General features: G+C 39.8%; 1 protein-coding gene across 1 annotated transcript in view; it reads left to right on the top strand.

Annotated features, from left to right (window-relative positions):
- LOC124127150 (dentin sialophosphoprotein-like) overlaps window positions 1–25,405 on the top strand; it is a 62,129-nt gene extending 36,724 nt beyond the window's left edge. The window contains exons 9-17 of the mRNA XM_048380921.1: window positions 3,658–3,717; window positions 5,459–5,518; window positions 7,261–7,320; window positions 13,098–13,166; window positions 13,923–13,997; window positions 15,247–15,321; window positions 20,605–20,691; window positions 23,502–23,561; window positions 25,263–25,405. Coding sequence (XP_048236878.1) covers window positions 3,658–3,717; window positions 5,459–5,518; window positions 7,261–7,320; window positions 13,098–13,166; window positions 13,923–13,997; window positions 15,247–15,321; window positions 20,605–20,691; window positions 23,502–23,561; window positions 25,263–25,405 — 689 coding nt within the window. The remainder of the gene's footprint in view (window positions 1–3,657; window positions 3,718–5,458; window positions 5,519–7,260; window positions 7,321–13,097; window positions 13,167–13,922; window positions 13,998–15,246; window positions 15,322–20,604; window positions 20,692–23,501; window positions 23,562–25,262) is intronic.
- Window positions 25,406–25,847: the final 442 nt, after the last annotated feature.

Below are 25,847 nucleotides of genomic sequence, written 5' to 3'. Positions count from 1 at the left end.
GATATCATTTACAGACAATGGTGCAATAAAAAAGATATCATTTACAGACAATGGTACAATAAAAAAGATATCATTTACAGACAATGGTACAATAAAAAAGATATCATTTACAGACAATGGTACAATAAAAAAGATATCATTTACAGACAATGGTACAATAAAAAAGATATCATTTACAGACAATGGTATTATCAAACAATCATGATGTTCCACATTCGGATTCAAGAATTCAGCTCACCTCAGAGCCAAAGTTTGCAACAGAAGGAGAGCGGTTCACTCTGTCATGTAGAGACAGGGAAGGTGTCATTGGAACAGCGCGATGGTATCGAAACTCAGCTGAAGTGTTCCAAACAAGCCATACACAACCCAAGCAGACACTTCGCAGTTCCAGTGGAACGGTCGACAGAATTATTGCTGGACGTATTACTGTGGATGCAAACTTAACAAGACATAACATCATGCTCGTAGTCAACTCTACTCTTGATGAAGGATCTAAATGGTCATGTAGGGACGGACAAAACTCAAGTCATGAATTGACTATTTGCTTCTTGGCAATCCGTACTGGTAAGTGGGTGAGTGAGTGACGTGTGTTTAACGCCACTGTACAGTGTAGTTCTGTTATAACATGGCGTCGGTTTGGTGTGGGTGAAAAGTAATGGTAAGTAATGGATCATCTGGATAAAACTCGACAAGAGTTTCTTCTGCAACAGAGCTATATTTGTTCCTCCTTTTCTATCCTCACTTTGAAGTCGAATAAAACTGAAAATACATCTCGAAAACATATACACTTCCAATTACACAAATTGGGTACATCGTAAATATTGCTATTTTGGGACATTATATTGAATCAGCATTCACGGCAATATTTCGTTTTGATTTGAAATCTAAATATCGGATATTTCCTCGCAAATGACTGTTTGCTTCTTCACAAACCATATCAGTGAATGGAGGATCACATGAATATAACTGTTTCCTTACATTAAATCTCACATTTTCTCTCTTGTAGATATATACTACGTAAAAAATAATTGTTGCCAATTTGTCACCCTTTTCATTATTGGATATTTTGAAGTTTACAGAAGAATTATGTCAGTCCCATCTATTATCAGATCAAATTCGATGCGACGTCATTCATTGCCATGACATCACAAATTGATTTCATTAACTCTTTTAACAATAGGTTGCTTTCAGTGAAGCTCTCTGAAGGGTTGACATTTCATTCGCTTTTCTTCATTTTCTTTCTTTAAATTTAATAAATGATATACAGATTAACAAACTCACACTTGGAATTACTGAGTATCTGTCCCTGACTGGTTATTCTGTAATTAATGGGCGGAAAATGAAATTACATTCAGAACACCAACACTTGAAGTTATTGTGAAATGCAGTACGTCATCATCGATTTCCTCTAATCACCATGATAGGTTTGAGGAACAGAGTATTCATCCACAACTCTCGTTCCAATCCACTACATGCACATGGTTTTCAGTATTCCAATGTCCAAAATATAGTTTGATGGATAATATAGAAAGATAATACTTTTTGATAAATATAAGAATTTTCGTGACCCTAAATATTTCTCAATACTTTTGTATATAAACTGACGTCCAAAAGAAACTTTACTAACTGAAAATATATATTTCAGACAAAGTATAAATTTTTTTTCGATGAAGTCTATCTAAAACAAATAACCTAAATACAACAATAGAGTATGCAGAAAATGTTAATCGTCTGTTACATGTTTGCGAGATAAAACGCGAAAAAGTAAAAAACACGTGCACCACGGACAACTGCAAATACACGTGCTGGTAAGGGTATAAAACGATTGCAACGGCAAGTCAGACAACCACAGTGATAAAAAAAACACAAAGAAATTCCACGACTCACAGTCGAACAACGTGAACGAGCCTTGGGTATGGTACAGATGGGAGCCACCCATGCCCATATTGCACGAACCTTCAGTTGCTCCCCTGTTGCAGACAGACAAGGCGTACCGCTGACAGGCCAAGATTAGGCAGACCCAGGTTGACCACGCCCCATGATGACCGGTACTTGCGTACCTTGCACGCAACGACGTGACTGGCAGAGTGTTGTCTTCACTGACGAAAGTCGATTCTGTATGTTTAGGGCTGATGGAAGACATCGTGTTTACCGCCGAAGGGGTGGACGAACGGCAGGGTGTTGCGTGCAGGAGGTCTTACCATATGGTGGAGGGAGTGTCATGGTGTGGGGAGGGATCTGTGGGTAGGAGAGGACACCGCTGGTCATCGTTGACGGAAACTTGACAGCTCAGCGGTACATGGATACCATTCTTCGTCCAGTTGTCCTACCATTTCTCCAACAGCAGCCACGTGGTGTCATTTATCAGCATGACAACGCAACAGCCCATTCAGCCAGAATTGTCACTAACTTCCTCGCAGCCAACAACGTCAACGTCCTGCCGTGGCCTGCACGCTCACCCGACATGTCCCCCATAGAACACCTCCTGGACTTGATCGATCGTCGTGTTCGACAACGACCACACTCTCCAGCCAACCGGCAAGAACTGTTCTTGGCCCTCCAAGACGAATGGCGTCAAATCCCACATGACCTCATCAGACTACTGACTTTTTCTGTGCGTCGAAGAGTTTTTGCGTGTATTGAGGCATTTGGTGGTCACACACGCTACTAATGACTTTTTATTGAACGTGAGCGATTGTTTATGTACTCTGCCTATTGTCTATGATTCTGAAAGCTCGAGTTTTGTACCACACCCAACTTTGGGAGGCTCTAACGTCATTCTCGGTCGCGGTATGATTGTCATGTTCAGTGTTGATTATGTTGATATATTGATCTTCTCAATACACTTTACTTCATGCATGTATGTTTTGTTGTTTTTGAGCAAGAGTGATTTCAAACTCTGGTAAAGTTTATTTTGAGGTCAGTTTATTATTTACGAATTTGCGAACACTTCTTTTTTTCACAAATATAAGGGGTGGTGAACCGTCCCTGTGTGTTAGGTAGGGAGAATTTCCGTTTCAAGCTTTTATATTTTTAGTGAAATAAGGGATACTTTCACTCGTAGCAACGTCTCATTCGATGAGAGAAACGTGATATTTCCTTCGACACATGAAATAGACTGTATATAGTAAGTTTATTTTATACGAGATATAGCCAGAGATCTTTTCCATTTTGAACGATAATGGGCACTTGTTCGGGGATTGGAAAAGTCGTTTGAGCGTTGGTGTTACCGCATACGCACTGAGCTAAAACCAAATCGCCATAGGTTTAAACCTATCCACAGAAACATTCACCTTATTCCATCCTGTCATAACATGTGTGTATGTTTTAATTAGTGACCTACTTTCTCAAAGTGGGTGCATCATGTCAGTGCATCAGTTTGCAATATTCCAAATAATGTTTGAAAATGATGCGTTTCTACTGGACCAAAGGCGGGTACATTCATATGTTTTTCATGTATATTAGCTATGACTTAAACGAAATACTGTTTCGATATAGCTGGGGAATTCCATTGAAAACATAAGATTGAACTGAGAGTTTGTACAATTGGCAAAAGTCAGAGTGTACAACTGCATGCATCTTCACATAATATACACGGCTTATTGACATAGCTCTATTCACCATAGCAAGGCTATTAAATGTAATTGTGTTTTTCAGATAGCATTGACAGCCCAAGCACCATTCCAATGACAACAAGTCAAACAACTTTAGAGAACAGTAAGTGTTTATGTTTATATTATGTTATAGACATTTAAGTCCGATACATTGGTCTGAGTAACTGAATTCAAAACATGACACGCGGATAGCTATATTTACGGCATGTTTATTCATATAGTAACATTATTACTTTTTAGATGCGGCTGCGGCCTTTTAAAGTTACATGATAACAGACTTGGGCGTTACGAATCACTCTACGCCATAAAAGAATCCCGTCAAGATCCGAGGTAGAATAGGCCTTCAGCAACACATGCTTGTTGTAAAAGGCGACTATGCTTGTTGCAAGAGTCGACCAACGGGACGGGTGGTTCGGCTCGTTGACTTGGTTGATGCATGTCATCGTATCCCAATTTCGAGGATCGATGCTCATGATGTTGATCACTGGATTGTTAGGTCCGGACTTGATTATTTACAAACCGCAGTAAGAGAGCTGGAATATAGCTGAGTGCGGCGTTAAACAAACAAACAAACAAACATGACGTCATACAAGAGTGACCTCCCCTCAAATTGTCTCCCCTTATCGTAAGTGTCTGGTGTGTACACAAATTGTTGACGTCATTTTTACGTTACTTTCACATTGACAAGGCAAAATAATGACAGATGGTCATTTACGGAGTGAACATCACTTCCTGCCGTTTGTCCTCCTCTCGAAATTGTTTCGTTTTTAACTGTAAGTTTCTCATTTAGCTCATCAATCGAGACTGTACGTTTCGATAAGCGCCATTTTGGTTACTTGTAAAACGTGTATTATTTCACTTCCAACAGCTGTCTCGTAATTTTCAAGAATATGTTTTGCTTAAGTTGATCTTGTATATAATCACATCAAAATGTATGATAAGAATTTTCGTGACCCTAAATATTTCTTGATACTTTTGTATATATTATTTAAGAATTTGCGACACTTCTTTTTAAGTCGTAAATATAAGGGGTGGTGAACCGTCCCTGTGTGTTAGGTAGGGAGAATTTCCGTTTCAAGATTTTATATTTTTAGTGACATAATCTATTTTTCCGGTAGACAACTACACAAAAAGTATATGATAAACTGGATATTCCAGGTGTCTCGTGAAGTACCAAGTATCTCTCATCTTGTGACGGGGAAAAGGGGATACTTGCACTCGTAGCAACGTCACTCGTGACAATATCTCCTTTACCCACGTCATTCGATGAGAGAAACGTGATATTTCCTTCGACACATGAAATAGACTGTGTATAGTGAGTTTATTTTATACGAGATATAGCCAGCGACCTTTTCAATTTTGCACGATAATAGGCACTTGTTCGGGGATTAGAAAAGTCGTTTGAGCGTTGGTGTTACCCTTACGCACTGAGCTAAAACCAAATCGCCATAGGTTTAAACCTATCCACAGAAACATTCACCTTATTCCATCCTGTCATAACATGTATGTATGTTTTAATTAGTGACCTACTTTCTCAAAGTGGGTGCATCATGTCAGTGCATCAGTTTGCAATATTCCAAATAATGTTTGAAAATGATGCGTTTCTACTGGACCAAAGGCCGGTACATTCATATGTTATTCACGTATATTAGCTATGACTTAAACGAAATACTGTTTCGAAATAGCTGGGGAATTCCATTGAAAACATAAGATTGAACTGAGAGTTTGCAACATTGGAAAAAGTCAGAGTGTACAACTGCATGCATCTTCACATAATATACACGGCTTATTGACATAACTCTATTCACCATAACAAAGCTATTAAATGTAATTGTGTTTTTCAGATAGCAGTGTCAGCCCAAGCACCATTCCAATGACAACAAGTCAAACATCTTCAGAGACCAGTAAGTGTTTATGTTTATATTATGTTATAGACATTTAAGTCCGATACATTGGTCTGAGTAACTGAATTCAAAACATGACACGCAGATAGCTATATTTACGGCATCTTTATTCATATTATAACATTATTACTCTTTAGATGCGGCTGCAGCCTTTTAAAGTTACATGATAACAGACTTGGGCGTTACGAATCTCTCTACGCCATAAAAGAATCCCGTCAAGATCCGAGGTAGAATAGGTCTTCAGCAACACATGCTTGTTGTAAAAGTCGACTATGCTTGTTGCAAGAGTCGATCAACGGGACGGGTGGTTAGGCTGGTTGACTTGGTTGATGCATGTCATCGTATCTCAATTTCGAGGATCGATGCTCATGATGTTGATCACTGGATTGTTAGGTCCGGACTTGATTATTTACAAACCGCAGTTAGAGAGCTGGAATATTGCTGAGTGCGGAGTTAAACAAACAAACAAACAAACATGACGTCATACAAGAGTGACCTCCCCTCAAATTGTCTCCCCTTATCGTAAGTGTCTGGTGCGTACACAAACTGTTGACGTCCTTTTTACGTTACTTTCACATTGACAAGGCAAAGTAATGACAGATGGTCATTTAGGGAGTGAACATCACTTCCTGCCGTTTGTCCTCCTCTCGAAATTGTTTCGTTGTTAACTTTTAGTTTCTCATTTAGCTCGTCAATCGAGACTGTTCGTTTCGATAAGCGCCATTTTGGTTACTTGTAAAACGTGTATTATTTCACTTCCAGCAGCAGTCTCGTAATTTTCAAGAATATGTTTTGCTAAAGTTGATCTGGTATATAATCACATCAAAATGTATGATAAGAATTTTCGTGACCCTAAATATTTCTTAATACTTTTGTATATATTATTTAAGAATTTGCGAAACTTCTTTTTAAGTCGTAAATATAAGGGGTGGTGAACCATCCCTGTGTGTTAGGTAGGGAGAATTTCCGTTTCAAGCTTTTATATTTTTAGTGACATAATCTATTTTTCCGGTAGACAACTACACAAAAAGTATATGATAAACTGGATATTCCAGGTGTCTCGTGAAGTACCAAGTACCTCTCATCTTGTGACGGGGAAAAAGGGATACTTGCACTCGTAGCAACGTCGCTCGTGAAAATATCTCCTTTACCCACGTCATTCGATGAGAGAAACGTGATATTTCCTTCGACACTTGAAATAGACTGTGTATAGTGAGTTTATTTTATACGAGATATAGCCAGCGACCTTTTCAATTTTGAACGATAATGGGCACTTGTTCGGGGATTAGAAACGTCGTTTGAGCGTTGGTGTTACCGCATATGCACTGAGCTAAAACCAAATCGCCATAGGTTTAAACCTATCCACAGAAACATTCACCTTATTCCATCCTGTCATAACATGTATGTATGTTTTAATTAGTGACCTACTTTCTCAAAGTGGGTGCATCATGTTAATGCAGCAGTTTGGAATATTCAAAATAATGTTTGAAAATGATGCGTTTCTACTGGACCAAAGGCCGGTACATTCATATGTTTTTCATGTATATTAGGTATGACTTAAACGAAAGACTGTTTCGAAATAGCTGGGGAATTCCATTGAAAACATAAGATTGAACTGAGAGCTTGTACAATTGGCAAAAGTCAGAGTGTACAACTGCATGCATCTTCACATAATATACACGGCTTATTGACATAGCTCTATTCACCATAGCAAGGCTATTAAATGTAATTGTGTTTTTCAGATAGTGGTGACAGCCCAAACACCATTCCAATGACAACAAGTCAAACAACTTCAGAGACCAGTAAGTATTGATGTTTATATTATGTTATATACATTTAAGTCCGATACATTGGTCTGAGTAACTGAATTCAAAACATGACACGCGTATACCTATATTTACGGCATGTTTATTCATATAGTAACATTATTACATTTTAGATGGTGGCTGCGGCCTTTTAAGTTACATGATAACAGACTTGGGCGTTACGAATCACTCTTCGCCATAAAAGAATCCCGTCAAGATCCGGGGTAGAATAGGCCTTCAGCAACACATGCTTGTTGTAAAAGTCGACTATGCTTGTTGCAAGAGTCGACCAACGGGACAGGTGGTTGGGCTCGTTGACTTGGTTGATGCATGTCATCGTATCCCAATTTCGAGGATCGATGCTAATGATGTTGATCACTGGATTGTTAGGTCCGGACTTGATTATTTACAAACCGCAGTTAGAGAGCTGGAATATTGCTGAGTGCGGCGTTAAACAAACAAACAAACATGACGTCATACAAGAGTGACCTCCCCTCAAATTGTCTCCCCTTATCGTAAGTGTCTGGCCCGTACACAAATAGTTGACGTCCTTTTTACGTTAGTTTCACATTGACAAGGCAAAATAATGACAGATGGTCATTAAGGGAGTGAACATCACTTCCTGCCGTTTGTCCTCCTCTCAAAAATGTTTCGTCGTTTACTCTAAATTTCTCATTTAGCTCGTCAATCGAGACTGTTCGTTTCGATAAGCGCCATTTTGGTTACTTGTAAAACGTGTATTATTTCGCTTCCAACAGCTGTCTCGTAATTTTCAAGAATATGTCTTGCTAAAGTTGAACTTGTGTATAATCATATCAAAATGTATGATAAGAATTTTTGTGACCCTAAATATTTCTTAATACTTTTATATATAACTACCGGGGAAAAGAAAGTTTTCACTTTAAAAATAGTTGTATAAAAAGCAAAAAAGCTGGTACAGGTTTGAACCCCTGTAGAAAACATTCCCCCAAATGCAACATGACCACAACCACAACTCAGATTTTCGAACGCAGCTTTCATTGTTGGGAACGCGCATTACGTGATTTTGAGACATTGGTTCAAATGCACGTGCGTGATTGTGGCATAAATACCGACGTTCGACAGAGCAGGCATTCAGTAAGCAAGCAAAAAAACACCAAGAATATGCCCAGACTTACACAAGCGCAACGAGACAAAGCGATCGGTATGGCCAATATGGGGGCTACTCAACGTCAGATAGACAGAACCTTCAACTGCTCCCAGACCACCATCAGCAAGTTGATAATCCGCTACCAACAGACAGGACATTCTCAAGATCGGCCAAGATCGGGAAGACCGAGAGTGACAACACCGGCCGAAGACCGCTACATCCGGCAGATTCACCTCCGAAACAGATGTGTGACGGCGACGTCAAGGGCAGCAACAGCACTAGGGCATAAGTTCAGCAGACGAACAGTCCTTCGACGACTTCGTACGCTGGTATACGAGCCTACCGACCCTTCCGTGGAATGGCCTTGACCCGTCTACACCGTCTACGCGGACTGCAATGGGCACGATCTGTACGTCGGTGGCAGCGACGTGACTGGGCGAGAGTGCTCTTTTCTGATGAAAGTCGGTTCTGTCTGTTCAGGAACGATGGCAGAGTTTTTCTACGAAGGGGAGAGCGACTGGCATTAGAGAAGTTCACCCGTTTGGAGGTGGAAGCGTCATGGTATGGGGTGGCATTTGTGGCCAGATTACAACACGGCTGGTTATCATCCGAGGAAACCTGAATGCTCAGCGATACAGGGATGAAGTGTTGAGACCTGTTGTGGTGCCCTTTATTCAACATCAGCCAAGAGGATTAATTTTGCAACAAGACAACGCAAGGCCTCACACCGCCCGAATTGTTCAAGACTACCTGAACAACGTTAACGTCAGAGTATTGCCCTGGCCACCTTGTTCTCTAGACATGAACCCCATTGATCATCTCTGGGGTCATCTTGATCGTCAGCTGAGACAACATGTACCGCCTCCAGCGAACTGACAGGAACTTGAACAGACTCTATTGAACTTATTGAACAGGATTCATCATAAATCTCACATATGCCTTTGTTTTTGGTGTTTGGTCAAGTGAAGTCGGTGAAAACTTTCTTTTGCCCAGTAGTTTATTATTTAAGAAGTTGCGACACTTCTTTTTAAGTCGCAAATATAAGGGTGGTGAGCCGTCCCTGTGTGTTAGGTAGGGAGAATTTCCGTTTCAAGCTTTTATATTTTTAGTGAAATAATTTATTTTTCCGGTAGACAACTACACAAAAAGTATATGATAATTTGGATATTCCAGGTGTCTCGTGAAGTACCAAGTTTCTCTCATATCGTGACGGTGAAAAGGGGATACTTGCACTCGTAGCAACGTCACTCATGAAAATATCTCCTTTACCCATGTCATTCGATGAGAGAAACGTGATATTTTCTTCGACACATGAAACAGACTGTATATAGTAAGTTTATTTTATACGAGATATAGCCAACGACCTTTTCAATTTTTCATGATAATGGGCACTTGCTCGGGGATTAGAAAAGTCGTTTGAGCGTTGGTGTTACTGCATACGCACTGAGCTAAAACTAAATCGCCATAGGTTTAAACCTATCCACAGAAACATTCACCTTATTCCATCTTGTCATAACATGTATGTATGTTTTAATTAGTGACCTACTTTCTCAAAGTGGGTGCATCATGTCAGTGCAGCCGTTTGCAATATTCCAAATAATGTTTGAAAATGATGCTTTTCTACTGGACCAAAGGCCAAACAACAAGTTCTATCTGTACCATCTTTGGACGTATTTTGGGATGACGCGACCGAAGATCCAACCATCGACCTTCCGTTCTCTGGGCAGACACTCTATCCACATGTCCACGGAGCATGGCATGGTTTTATATTGTGTTGTTAGCATTCTCCAACTGGGGGCACGGGTGGTCCAGTCCTCTAAGACGCCGCGATATGCTGTGCGGAGTTGCGTCCCCTGGGCACGCCAGAAACCTATGATTGTTGGTTCGAATCACGATTCGCCCAGTTTATGTTTCTAGGTTTGTCAGCACTATACCCGTGCTCGTGGGTTTCACCGTATTGATAAACGTCAAAGACTGGCATCACTTCGGGCTTTCCTCCCACATTAAACTGGCACGCCGTGATATAACTGTAATACTGTTAAATGCAGAGTTAAACCCAACTCACTCACTCATTCTCCAACTTGTTTTAATGTAATTCTGTGACATGTTACTCTTTGTTTTACTGCCCTTTGTTGACATGATTTGATATAAGTTACATTATGGCTGAAATACTGTCGATGTGGCGCTAAGTTTTAACTCACTCACGAATATAATTGTACTGTTTTGTTTTATAGAGTTCTTACTGCTTGTTACTATCGGCCCAGTGGGTTGTCTGACGTTCATCTTCTGTGTAGCAGTGATGGTTGGCTTTGTCTGTGTTAGGAGAATGACCGGTATTTTTAACTGATTATTTCCTTTGTTGTAACAAACAGAATAACGTATAAAAGGGTTAGAAAGTTCGCCGGAGGTCAAATTATCTTTTTATACCCTCTTCCCAGAATATCTAATTGAGGGCCCGAGAGATTGAAGGCCATAGATACATAATAAAGACATGGAATCTTATAGTAGTGTTAAATATACAGGTTGTTATTGAAAACATGACTACATATTTATCAAGATCAATGTCAGGTATTCCTGAAGTCAGCAGTACCAGGCCTTTACATCAATAACCTTATGTTACAACCTGATGCTGATCATATACCGTTATGTTACAGGTGGACGGGCCAGTGGTAAACAGATGTAAGCACAGGTCTAGATAACTTTTTGAGCAATTGAGTTTTTACTCTAAGGTTTCTATCTTAGTTGGGTTATTACATTTTTCATTGGTTAACCAATATTTTAGTGAACATTTTAAGATTTAAAAAAATGAAAAAATGTTTTAGATGTATATAACTGTTCTAAATAAATAGGCTTGACCCTGAAAGTAAATTAGTTCGTAATTGTGTTTCGGAAATTAGCTTTGTGTAAGTTCACTTGAATGAATCGACCGCCTCCGTGGTCTATTGGTAGAGCGTCCACCCAGAGAGCGGAAGGTCCGGGGTTCGATCCCCGGCCGCATCATACCAAAAGACGTTAAAAGCTGGTACTTGTTGTTACCCTGTCTGGCGCTCGGCATTAAGGGGCTAAAACAAGGACTGGTCGGCTCGGAGTCAGTATACTGTGTCTGAGTGGGGTATTCATGTTAAACTGCGGCATGGTATCTCAGTGAGCTAGCACTATAAATCGGCATCAGTCCGGACCAGTACCATCAGCCACACAAATACACACACGTACATGCACGTCGCTATATAAGTGCAATAATCTTGGACGCGACTTTAAACCCCATTTCACCTCACACCTCACCTTGAATTAATTGCTGACACCACAAACCTTGTTATGTTCACCAATATTTTGTCCTTGTCAGGACACGAAGTCATTCATATCTTTATTTTCCTCTATTGAAATTGAGTCTTGATTGTTTAATTATTTACTATTGGTGACGTGCTTCCATAGTGAACGTGATAGCTCAGATTGCGATTCAAACTGTCACGTCAGTCTCTGGTCTCGGAAACGTTTCCGTTTGGATACTGATGTATCAGGGCACACAGATGGCCAAGCTGTTTAATGTACCATAATTCGCTGTGCAGAGTTGGGTCGTTTTGGCATTCCAAACACCTTGTATCGTGGATTCGAATCCAGATACGACCCAATGATGTTTCTATGTTTGTAAGAGTGCACGTTGCTTCACCGAGGTGGTAAACGTCTGAGATCTGCATCACTTCGGGCTTTCCTCCCACATTAAGCTGACACGCCGCAATATAACTCGAATACTGTTAAAAGCGGCGTTAAACCCAACTCACTACTCCCACATCAAGCTGACACGTCGTGATATAACTGAAACACTGTTCAATGCGGCGTTAAACCCAACTCACTCCCTCACTCCTCCCACCTTAAGCTGACACCCCATCAGACAACTGAAACACTGAACATAGCCGTGTTAAACACAACTCACTCACTCTACGAATATATTATGCTATACTCGCTATCATCGAGCTCCTGTGACTCGTTTCTTTATTTGCATGTCACACTTCTTTGTTCCTTTGAAGTGACATCAGTTCTTCGTCGATAAAGCATCAATATTGACCACTGCATATGGTGATATACCTGTATTGTACGGTGAAGTTTTGTTTGTGTATTTCTAGGACGCATGAAGAAGGCCCACCTGCAAATGGTATGATTTATAACATCAATTCATCAATTCATCAATCTCAACCCCATGGGACCTGAGGTAGAATCTGTCCCCGGCTACCCATATCGCTATTTGTAAGAGGCGACTAAATTGGGAACCCAGGGTCAACGTATGCTGGTCGTAAGAGGCGATTTCATTGATCGGTGCGGCGTTAAACAACATACACACATACATACAAGACATCGCTTTTCATTCTTTAGGACAGACCATGTTTCATCTTGACAAACGTTCTTCTTCTGACACAGTAATGCCATTTCATTGAAGTAAATTTGGAAGAGAGGTACCCTCAAGAATGCAACATGCCAATTGACAGCTGAAGTTGCTCATAATATCAATCACTGGTTTGTCCCTTTGAAACACGGTTATTTAGAAAATTGCTGAGTGCGAGTTTAACAACAACAAAAACAAACAAACAAACAGACAAACAAATAAGCAAATGCCTGAAGCTCGTACGGAATTATGCCATGTCTGTTTCAGCTGTGAGTCTCAATGAATACACCTACTGCGACAGTGTTGGTGCGACCCCATATAGGAAAGAAACTGCAGGTAGAGTAATGATCATGATCACGTTGTTATATCCTCCTAGGGTGGGGGTGGGGGGTGTGAACAGGTGGCCCACTCGTCTAAGGCGCCGCGATTAGCGGTGCAGAGTTGCGTTTCTATGCCAGAAACCTATCATTGTGGGTTCGAATCCGGGTTCGCCCCAAGTATGTTTCTAGGTTTGTCAGCACCATACCCGTGCTCGTTGGTTTCACCGAAGTGGTAAACGTCAAAGACCTGCATCAATTCGGGCTTTCCTCCCACATTAAGCTGACACGCCGTGATATAAAACCCAACTCACTCACTAAAGCCTGATTTGTAAGGAAGTAAAGTACACTCTTTATATGCAACTTGTCAGGTGTCACCTGAAGAATGTTACTCATAGCATCAATCACTGGTTGGTTTCGCCAAAACTCGATTATGTACAGTTCCTGAGTGCCGTTAAGGAAATTTAAATTTGAAGATCAAACTAATGATAAAATCAACTGAGAGCTATAGTTTCGTTTGGCCCTCGGCAAAATATATATAATGAAGGGGCTGATATGAAAATATGTAATATGTGTTTCAGTTATGACGCACAGTATGGTTGTTGATCAACACGCTTACTCCTACATTGCATTATCCGATGCGATCCCCCATAGGAAAGAAACTGCAGGTATTAAAATGGTTTCTTGATCCCATTACAATTTTCCGTTAGTGTTTAATGTGTTTATATGTGGTATGAACTACATGACTGAGTCTCTGTCTCTGTGGTTCTCTTAGTTGTCGACAATGCACCTAACACGAACTGCTCCCTCAGCAATAAAGAATCCGAGGACAGCCAATACCTAACTCCTGGTAAGGTGGTGTACAGAGAATCTCACACTCGTGTCTTCAGAGAACAAATATAACAAGACAATTTAATCAAAGTTATAGGAAGCTTTTTTCAACTTTTATCAACGAGTCTTGATATATTTGATCATAATTTGATGTATAATCCTAAATCATTCTGATAACTTTTCAATTTGTAAAGAATAATAATAAGTATCTTGAGTGTAAAAGGTTCAGCTGACCAGCTTCAGAAGCAGAGAAATTAGCGATGTACATATAGCTACAGTGGACAACAAATATTTGTAGTGCAGCTGGTGTGAGCATCAACATTTTATGCATGTATTTCAATTGGATTTTGAATCTATCTCAATTTGCTCTTCAACGCTATTATTTTCCTTAAAGGGTAAGTGTACACGCAAAAATCACTTTCTTTCTTTTTCTAAACAAAACGCAATTTTAGAATTAATTAGTATCTGTGTTTGAAAATATACACTAATTTTTTTCACAGTGAACGTAGGAAGCTCACAATAGTGAGAAAATGATATGCCGTTATGAGGCCTTCGTTTTTCGAGCTAAACAGGCCTGAGTTATCCCCCTTAGATTATGACGTAATTGGTGCCAATTCAACTGGGTCCCTGTCTATTCTCAACGCATAAGATATCAAGTACCAGTTTGCGGTAAAACAACATGGCCTACGACACACTCCGGCGCAGTGGTGACTCAGCATAACACTATGCTGGCTGGCATCTGAGACGCTAGAATCACACACCTGTACCTACACCACGTGAAGCGGCTCTAACAAAGCATGATGACGTCATAATGTTTATCAATTGGCACCAATGACGTCATATTGCAAGGGGCATAAGCCATGGTGTTTTTGTTGTGGAAATAGAACACTTGGTAAATGTGAAAAATATAAATCGTTTTAATGCGAAAAATATGTTAATTAATTGTGATATTTTTATATTTTTGTCTATGACACTTCTATGTTAACACTTTTAATGTGGAAAAAGTACAAGAAAAATAGGTTCATTTCCGTGTGAACTTGCCCTTTAAACGTATTGTGATAATCATTGCCGTTAGGAATCTCAGAAATTAGAGAAAAACACATCTACAGGTCCTAGTTCTATAGTTAAAGGAAATATTAGTACGTTAAACCCAACAGCGAGTCTATTCAACACTAAGTAATATCGCTACATGCCACATACATTTCCATATCTGCCTCTGTCAATATATAAACTACATGACTGAGTCTCTGTCTCTGCGGTTCTCGTAGTTGCCGACAATGCACCTAACACGGACTGCTCCCTCAGCAATAAAGAATCCGAGGACAGCCAATACCTAACTCCTGGTAAGGTGGTGTACAGAGAATCTCACACTCGTGTCTTCAGAGATCAAAAATTACAAGATGATTTAATCAAAGTTACAAATATCGGAAGTTTTTTTCAACTTTTATCAACGAGTCTTTATATATTTGATCATAATTTCATGTATAATCCTAAACCAGTCTTCTAACTTTTTCAATTGGATCCTACAGATCCTAGTTCTATAGTAAATGGAAATATAAGTACATTAAACCCAACAGCGAGTCTATTCAACACTAAGTAATAGCGCTACATGCCACATACATTCCCATGTACGCCTCTGTCAATATATATGGATTTGTGATATATGTTTCAGTCGTGGAGCCCAGTATGATTCTCAATGGACACACTTAAACCAACATTACAGATTCCGATGCAGGTATTCAACCGGTTTCATGATCAGGTTTTTATTTTTGCTGTTGGTGGTTAGTGTTAATTGACTAGCCTTTGCATGTGTGTGTGGCAGATGCAGCCAGTGGGACAGGATTCGCACCTATTTTCGCGAACACCTGATATCTTCACCATCATGATTGTAACTATAGATTATACTCACTTACTCACTCACTCACTCACGTTGGCCGACATTTATACCATTTAGACCATTTTCAATAACACGGTTTGTCTTTACATAGACGTTTTATGTCTTTTTTATAGAATCTGTATCATTGTTTCAATTAGGTGGTGCTACTACTTTGTTGCCATAGAAACACAAAGTATCTATTTGATTCAGATGCTGGTTTACCATCTCCGACTGGCGAGGCCGCAAACAGGCCACTGACATGCCAGCCCGCCCCAGCTCCACACCACAGCTATACAGAGTTCTCTGCCCAGCCACGGGTGCAGGCCTCGGGTGATATGACCTCGAAAAGTCTATATGAGAATATATCTGTGTGAAATACCTGTGTTATCTGTTCGTGTACCTGAACTTGCTGATACGTCAATGACCGGTTCATGTTTATACGCTTTTGTGAAAGCTTTAAGATTTGCGTTTATGCAGATCAAATCAAATTGTTTGTCTGCATGTAACACGTGGGACGAGTTACACTGAAAGGAAATGTTCAAAATATATAGTGATTATTTTGTATGTACTATGCCATTTATCCAAGCTGTGTAAATGGTACTGGTAAACATCCATACCTTGTTGTTGTCGCTATCGCCAATGTCAGCTACACCTGTTTCGACTTATTATCTCCTACGTAGGACTTATTATCTCCTACGTAGGACTTAATAGGAAATACTAAGTCCTACGTAGGATATTTCTCTTACGTAGGACTTAGTATGGCCTAGAATGCCTATCTCCTACGTAGGACTTAGTATTTCTTACATAGGACTTAGTATCTCCTACGTAGGACTTACTATCTCCTACGTAGGACTTAGTATCTCCTACGTAGGGATATTAAGTCCTACATAGGATATAGTGATTCTAGGCCCTACTAAGTCCTACGTAAGAGATAATTAGTCCTACGTAGGAGATAATAAGTCCTACGTGTGAAATACATAGACAAAAGAAATGTCACCGTGGCCCTACTACGCTTCCGTAGATAACCGATAAACAAGGAGTTGCCACGGGTTTTTTGCAAATACCGAAGTAGTACCTACTTGACCCTTTGCATATTTATCCGTAACTTATCCTGACGGAGGCCGTTTCTGTCAGCTACGCCTCATTTAGATGCTGATTTTTGGTATCTTAGGTATTTATTTTGATAATGGAACAACTGCCTCAGTAAATTGTCACAGTTCACGATGGTAAGTAATGACTAGATAGCCGATAGACAAGGAGTTGCCATAGTTTTTTTTGTAAATACCGAAGTAGTACCTACCTGACCCTATGCATATTTATCCGCAATTGACCCCGACGGAGGTCGTTTTTGTTTGTTTGCCCTATTCTACCGAGACACACACCCACTATACGAAAAAAAAGGATTCCTGATTTGTAGCTGTATTGTCACTGTCCATATTGTTGTGTACAGTGTGCTGTATGTTAGATATTTGGCAGAGCGTGTTCCAGAAGAATGTAACCTTAACTTGAATCACGTGTTGCAGAAGGAAATCTGTGACACTTTTACCACAACCTAATAATAGAACAGAATAATAATTTGCAATATAATTCATCGTTTCATGTGTACAACATTGAAAACAGATAAGAACGTGCGGCCTGTACCTGCGAGCGCCTGTCTCAAATTGATCTGCTAAAAGGTGTTTCACAAGATTCTTTTAACAGGTTCAGCATTCTTCAGCTGAATATGTTAGGCGGTAGAACGTTCAACATTTAACTCTTGCGCAGTTTGACGAAGCGTTGTCCCAAATTGAAATCACGCTTTTCCCCATGTATTGCACTAATTTCTATTTTTCTGTCGAAGAGTTCAAATATAAATTAGCTTGACTTTCTGTCTGCATTCTATGAAAGCTCGATGGTGACACTTTGGGAGCATATATCGTTTTTACATCGAATTTTCTCGTTATTTCAATTATTTGTTTATTTTCTCGTTTTTTTCGTTTCTTCGATTAGATTTTCTTTATTTCAATTATTTTCCCGTTATTTCTAGTGTCCGAGTGGGCGTATTTGTGCGTGCGTTTGTATGTATGTAATGTTGTTTTGTCAACACGTATTCGTTAGTGTTGGCATTTAATGCATTTAGTTCATGTAGGCCTCTGACCGCCTCTGTGGTTTTGTGGTAGGGCGTCCGCCTGTAGAGCGGAATGTCCGGGGTTCAAATTCCGGCCACATCATACCCAAAAGACGTTTAAAGATGGTACTTGTTGTTACCCTGTCTATCGCTCGACATTAAGTTGTTTAAACAAGAACTGGTCTTGCTCGGAGTCAGTATACTGTGTCTGAGTGGGTATTCATGTTAAACTGCGGCATGGCATCTCAGTGGGCTAGCACTATTGATTCAGCATTAATCCGGACTAGTACAAGCAGTCACACACACGTGCATGCACGTCGCTAAATAAGTGCAATAATCTTGGACGCGACGTTTAACCCCATGTCACCTCACCTCACCTCACCTGTCTGTTTGTATGTGTGTGTGAGCGTGTAAAGTTGTGTTTTCAACGCGTGTGGATTTGGCACATAATACAGTTAGTTCATCTGTTTGTGTGAGTCTGTGTGGCTGTGTGTTTATGTCTGTGTGTGTGTGTGTGTCGTCGTGAGTGTGGGCGTGAGTGTTCGCCCGTGTGTATGAAGTGTGTAAAGGGGTTGTGTTTAGGGTATATAAAAGTAGTTATACCTCTGACCACATTAAATTTAATACCAATAAAAGTATGTACAGTTTGTTGTTGATAATCACTAATTTCCTCTTGTTTTTGATGATTCTAACAGTCTTTACATGAGCATGTCCACGCATGTACGTACACCTTTGAATAAAACTTGTATATGTACGAAAAAACATCTAGTAACTGATTTATTTACCATAAGGCGTGGCACGTTGCTCAGAATATCAACCACTGGTTTGTCTTGGCAGACTAAGAAGCCGGACTATTGCTGACTGTGGCACTCACTCACTCATTCATACAACATGACGTTCTGTGTCGACATTACGGTGACCTTGATTATTCCCGACAATAAGGCGTCTGCCCGGTGAGGAGAATGTAGGTCATATGATCATTTGGTCGTCATCATACCAAGGACGTTAACAGATGACCCTGTGGTCTGAGTGGGTATCCATGTCACACTGCGGCATGATATGTCAGTGGGCTTGCACTATAAAACCGTCATGAGTCCAGACTAGAACAAGCATGCACACACAGATACTGTACATATACACATGCACTGTCACACACACACACACAGACATACAGACACACAGACAAACAGACACACACACAGACAGACAAACGAACAAGGACACACACAGAGGAACACACACGAATACAATCACGAACACATACATTAACTCACGAACGAACACAAACAAAAACAAACATGCACACGCATATACTGTTGCTCTGAAAACAACTATCATGGTTGCTTGTTTAACAGCTGCACGTGCTACGGGTGCATTATGAAGTGGCTCAACTGATTCAGGATATTCTGAACTGCTTGAAAGTTGTTTGTATTAATGCTCACGTAAGGCTATCAGCAGCGATAACACCAATGAAACTTGTTCCTCTCTCCAAAAATGTTTAGCATATAATTTCATTATTCATTCATTTGAATTTAATCAGTGTATTTAGCTGGGTGTATCCCAACAGGAAAATACTTTATCTCAGAGGAAACTTGTTTAAATAGGTTTCACAAGTGTCGCACGTTCGTTAAACTGATGTACAGGTCATAAACAGCCCTCATGTCCAGATAGAAGTGGTGTACACTTACCTGTAAGTAATCAAACTTCCTAATTTTTAATTCGCCATGCTTAAACAATCGACTGTAAATTGACATGGAGCTTTATCAAGTTACATTTACCAAGTGCCATACTTAATATATCTGATGTACAGAAGACTTTCGAGTCTCCTCTACTTTGGCTGATCAGTGATGTTATAAAACCTTGTTTAAAAAGTTCTCTTCTCTCATTAACAATGATTATCTTTCACAGAGGCAGAATGTCAAGTTCCCCTCTGATGTTATACACTGTTGCATTTATTACCGCTGTGAGTGGGCAAGGTCAGTACCTGTTATCATCATTATACTTGTATTAATTTTCATGTCATGTGTTCCAAGTTTAAAGGGAATTATGAAAACATAACCAGCTATTGCTCATTTGATCCATAATATATGTATTACAACAGTTTTACACAAATACGAGTATATTGTGAATTATTTTATGATTCGAGAAGGATACAATCAAACTGACATTATTTGCTGAGAATTGTACAATCAGACTGACGGTATTTACAGACAATGGTACAATGAAGGATACATCATTCATAGACAATGGTACAATAAAACACACACATCATTTACAGACAACGGTACAATAAAAAATACATCATTTACCGACAATGGTACAATAAAAAAGACATGATTTACTTACAATGGTACAATAAAAAAGATATGACTTACAGACAATGGTACAATAAAAAAGACATCATTTACAGACAATGGTACAATAAAAAAGACATCATTTTAACGGCATTGGCACAATGAAGAAGACATTATTCACTGACAAGGTACAATAAAAAAGACATCATTAACTGACAATGGTACAATAAAAAAGATATCATTTACAGACAATGGTACAATAATAAAAGACATTATTTACAGACAATGGTACAATAAAAAAGACATCATTTACAGACAATGGTATAATCAAATAATCGTTATGTTCCAGATCCGGATTCCCCACTTCTGCTCACCTCACAGCCAAAGTTGGCAGAAGAAGGAGAGCTGTTTACTCTGTCATGTAGAGACAGCGGAGGTGACATAACAACAGCGCGATGGTATCGAAACTGTACTGAAATGTTTCAAACAAACAATGGATTACCAAACCAGATACTTAAAAAAGCCCAAGAACCGATCTACAGAATTATTGCTGGACGTATTACTGTAGATGCAAACTCAACAACACATCAGGTCATGCTGAAAGTCAACTTTACTCTAGATGAAGGATCTAAATGGTCATGTAGAAACGATGAAAAATCAAGTTATGAATTGACTATTTGCTTCATGGCAAACAACACTGGTAAGTGGGTGAGTGAGTGCGTGTGTTTAACGCCACTGTGTAGAGTAGTTGTGTTATATGACGGCGTCAGCTTGGTGTTGGGGGAAAGTGCTGGTAAGTAATGGATTATCTGGAGGAAATTTGACAAGAGTTTCTTCTGCCACAGAACTATATTTGTTTCACCTCCTCAACCCTCACTTTGACTTAAACTCAAATAAATCACACACACACACACACACACACACACACACACACACACACACACACACACACACTTCTCATTACACAAATTAGGTACATCGTGAATATCGCTGTGTTTACTTTTCAAACAAGGAACGCAAAACAGATACTTTTGGCCATAAAAGCAAAACTGGCGGACCAAGAGGTGCAAAATGAAGAGGTGCAATGTGTTATAGTGTCAGTGACAAATTTCCCGGATCATAATTATCACAACAAGGACATGCAAACCATGAGTCGGGAAACAGGTACGATTCTGAAAAACGCACCCAGTGCATTAACAAAAGGGCCATTGAACTGCACGTACTGCACGGACATCCTTATGGACATCCGACTGGGCCACCTACGTGAAAGGACGACCATAGCCACCTCAACCGCATTCTAAATACCCGGACTGCACAGAGTCTCCGACCAGACCGTACGAAACCGTTTAAGAGCAGCAGGTCTACGAGCAAGACGTCCTGTTCGACGCGTCATATTGAGTCGACAACATCTTCAACAATGACTGCATAAACAATATCAGTGAATGTAGGATCACATGAATATAATACTCAAGTGTTTCCTTACATTAAATCTAACATTTTGTCTCTCATACATATATACTATGTCAAATATATTAATGTTGAGACATCAATTTAAATATTTCAGTATTTGTTGCCAATTTGTCACCCTTTTCGTTATTGAATATTCTGAAGTTTACATGATGACGAATGATGTCTAACATCAGATCAAATACGATATCACGTCACAAATTGATAGCATTTACTCATTTAAACAATAGCTTGCTTTCAATGAAGTTTCTCTGAAGGTTTGGCATTTCATACGCTTTTCTTCATTTTCTTTCTTAAAATATCAATAAATGATATAAAGATTAACAAACCCAACACCTGCTATTGCGGTGTATCTGTCCCTGATTGGCTATTCTGGAATTAATGGGCGGAAAATGAAATGATAATCAGAACCCTAACACTTTAAGTTATTACAAAATGCAGTACGTCATAAGAGATTTCCTCTAATCACCTTGATAGGTTTGTTGAACAGAGTAGTCATCCACAAATCTCGTTTCAATCGACTAGATGCACGTGCTATTCGGTATTCTAATGTCCAAAATATATTTTGCTGGATAATATAGATCTCATTCAACTGATCTTCGAGTATGATAACTTTACAACGTATATAACTCATTGATTTTGCTCTATTTCTCATAACACCGTTATTCGCTGTGATTCTCGTCTTAAGATGGCAGTTGCAAATCAAGCACCATTCCCGTGACAACACCTCAATCAAGTACAGAAAACAGTAAGTGTTTAACGTTTATTATTGTACATACAGTTAGTCCGAGACATGTTAGCTATATTTACCGCAAGTTTATTCATAAAGTAACATTATTATATTCGAGATATAGCCAGCGACCTTTTCAATTTTGCACAATAACGGGCACTTTGTTCGGGCGTTAAAAATCAACTCACACCATGAAAGTCGTTTGAGTGGAAAATGAATATTAAGCGCTGGTGTTGCCGCATGTGCACTGTGCTAAATCATTACCAAATCGTCAGAGGTTTAGACCTTTCCACAGAAACATTGTCATAATACGTATGTATGGTTTAATTGGTGACCTTATGAAAGTATTACGAACATAAGGGTGATATCGATGACGGCGTAGCTATGCTGTTGTTATAAATACACATTGTGGGTTACCCAATTTCCCGATCATGATTGGCTGACATGGAATCAAATTTGCCTGTAAACTTCGATGACTGCTGAAAAGACTCGCGACCCGGAAAAACTTTCTCGAAGGAGATGCATAATGTCAGTGCAGCATCTTGCAATATTCCAAATAATGTTTAAAAAAAAAATGTTTTTCCATTGGATCAGAGGCCGACAACATGACCGCGAAACTGGTGTCGACGAACGTACGGACGGCACATTTAACACATTGATATGTTTTTCATGTATTGATATTTTAGGTATTTTAACAAACGACTGATTCGATATACCTAGGGAATTCCATAGCATGCATAATATTAAACTGAGAGTTTAGAAAATTGGAAAAAGTCGTTTTGTAGGACTGCATGCCTGTATTCAAATACAATGCTACGACCCATCACAAACCGTTCTCTAGCAAGATTATCTTGTCTCAACCATTATGTCAATCGACCAATGGGTGATCAGGAAAGCCATACGTCCTCTGAAGTTACCATTTGATCTCATTAAACTGATAAATTCTGGTATAATAAATCAGTTCCAGCTACGTTTATGTAATATACACAGCTTATTGATATTGCCCTATTTCCCATAACAACGCACGTATGTGTAATTCTGTTTTTCAGATAGCAGTGACAGATCAAGCACCATTCCCATGACAAAATGTCCAACAACTATGGAGACCAGTAAGTGTTTATGTTTATTATTGTATATACATTTTAGTCCGATACTTTGGTCTGAATAACTGAATTCAAAATATCATTGCTATATTCAACGCATCAATACATCTCCTTCGATGTACCAAGTAACGTTATTTAGATAAATTAGAATAGATTTTTTATTTGTGTGAGTTCACTGGAGAATGAACCTTCATTTCTCATGGGATATGGAGAATAATATACACTCTTAAAAAAAAGAACCGCACAGGTAGATTTTTAGTCAATTTATTGTACCTTATAAAGTCGATATATTTACTTTAATATCGTAGATACAAATATGAAATTTGGAGGTCAATAGTCACATGTTGTCGTTGTACAAAGCCATTGCAAACTGTTCATTGTCATGTCACATAAGGCCACAAGGTTGCGCTGAACTCAGTAAGTATCTCGTGTGACCGCCCCAGGTAGCAATCACGGCTCTGCATCTCCTCGGCACTGACTGGATAATTGTACGAAATCTGTCCTGCGGAATTCTGCGCCATTTTGCTTGTAACGCGTTGGCCAGTTGTGCGAGTGTCTGCGGCGTGTTCTGACGTTGACGTACACGTCGATCGAGTTAATCCCAGAGGTGTTCGATTGGGTTGAGATCTGGAGATCTCGACGGCCAGGGCAAAACGTTGATGTTGGCATTATGGAGGTAGTCTACCGTGACACGGGTTGTGTGCGGAGGATCATTGTCCCGTTTAAACCGCTCTCGTTGGCGGTCAATGAGTTGAAGAAGGTAAGGTTGAAGAATTTGATTCATGTAGCAATCTGCTGTCAAATTTCTCTGAACCACAACCAACTCAGATCTCAGCTCATTTCGCCGTCTTCCATCTCGCCGGTGAAGAAGTAATCGTGATTTTTGCTCAACCACACTCGTCTCCAGTTCCTCAAATCCCAAGGCTGTAAAGTATGGCACCAACGCAAGCGTCGCTGTAGATGGATCTGTTGCAAAACAAGAACAATAACTGGTCTTCTGGGTCGGATTTCAGCCTCGCGAAGATGGTTCCTGACAGTTTGGTCCGTTCTCCTCCTAAAACCAGGGATGCATCCTGCAGCTGTGTCATTGCGATGGCGTAGGTGGAACATTCGAATGTAGCGATCCTGTGCAGGGGTAATAACTCTTGGTCGGCCCGTTCTCGGACGGTATGCAGTCGAATTAAACAGTGTTTATCGGTCACAAAGGCGGCAAATGGTGCTGTGGTGGACGTTGAAGTGGCGTGAGCCGAAGGCTGCGATTCCCCTCTTTGGATACTCTGATCGGCAGCGCTGAGTCTCGGCATTTTCGAACTTGAAAAATGTTGACAATTTAATGACAAAGTATTGGCTTATGCATGCTTTTTTATAGTTCACTACCACGAGTTACGAATGCCATAACTTGCACGTGAATCCTGCTTTACTGTTTACCTCCATGACATTTTTGAACAAGTGGGAAATCTATGCTGTTAAAGACATTGCAAATCGACAATGGCGGCGTTTTGACGCACCCTTTGTCGAATATCAGGCCACCAACATTTTCAAATAACATGTATTCAATTCATATACCGTATATTTGGTGCAGTCAGGTTCAATGAACTACATACTACCTGTGCGTTTCTTCTTTTTTTGAAGAGTGTATAAGATAGGCATAACGGGAGTATGTCAGTAGAGAAGTAGGAACTACAATGTATGTCACCCACTTTGCAGACAGCACTGCGTCAACGACTGATCAACAAACTAAGGAAATGACGACGATGCTGTTTTCCAGCACTACAGTCGTCACTAAGGAGGGTAAAGTAGCAGGTTTGTGTACGAAGAAGATTGTAATTCAAACCAACTTGATGCCCTAATGAGCGATTTATACGCTGAATGTAACGTGACAAGAACTTTATACAGACATGCACTGCACACTATCACTTGTAAATGATATCAAAACGAAGAAATGTTCTTCTGATACAATATAAATAGAGGTTATCACGCGAGTGTGTTTGGGGGTGGTAAATATCCTACATATGGAATAAACATTGTATTTAGCGAGCCTTGGCTAATTCCTATTCAGGATATATACCACCCCCAAACACAAGCGTGATCACCTCTTTTTCATATAATGTCAATCTTTAATTCTGTGCTTTAAAATCGCTTTCCCTCTCTCACAAACATTACCGAAACATTGCGAGTTTTCCTGGAATGCGCGCATTAATATTTATTACGTCACAGGGTAAGTGATCAAGCTCCTTCCCAGCGCGTGACACCTTCGTTACACTCTCGGTAACAGCTCTGCCACCAGTGTGG

The sequence above is a fragment of the Haliotis rufescens genome, unplaced genomic scaffold (genome assembly GCF_023055435.1).
Source record: "Haliotis rufescens isolate VD_foot unplaced genomic scaffold, xgHalRufe1.0.p SCAF_34, whole genome shotgun sequence".
NCBI lineage: Eukaryota > Metazoa > Mollusca > Gastropoda > Lepetellida > Haliotidae > Haliotis > Haliotis rufescens.
The sequence above is the reverse complement of the archived record's forward strand: the minus strand, read 5'-3'. Positions and strand labels throughout refer to the sequence as shown.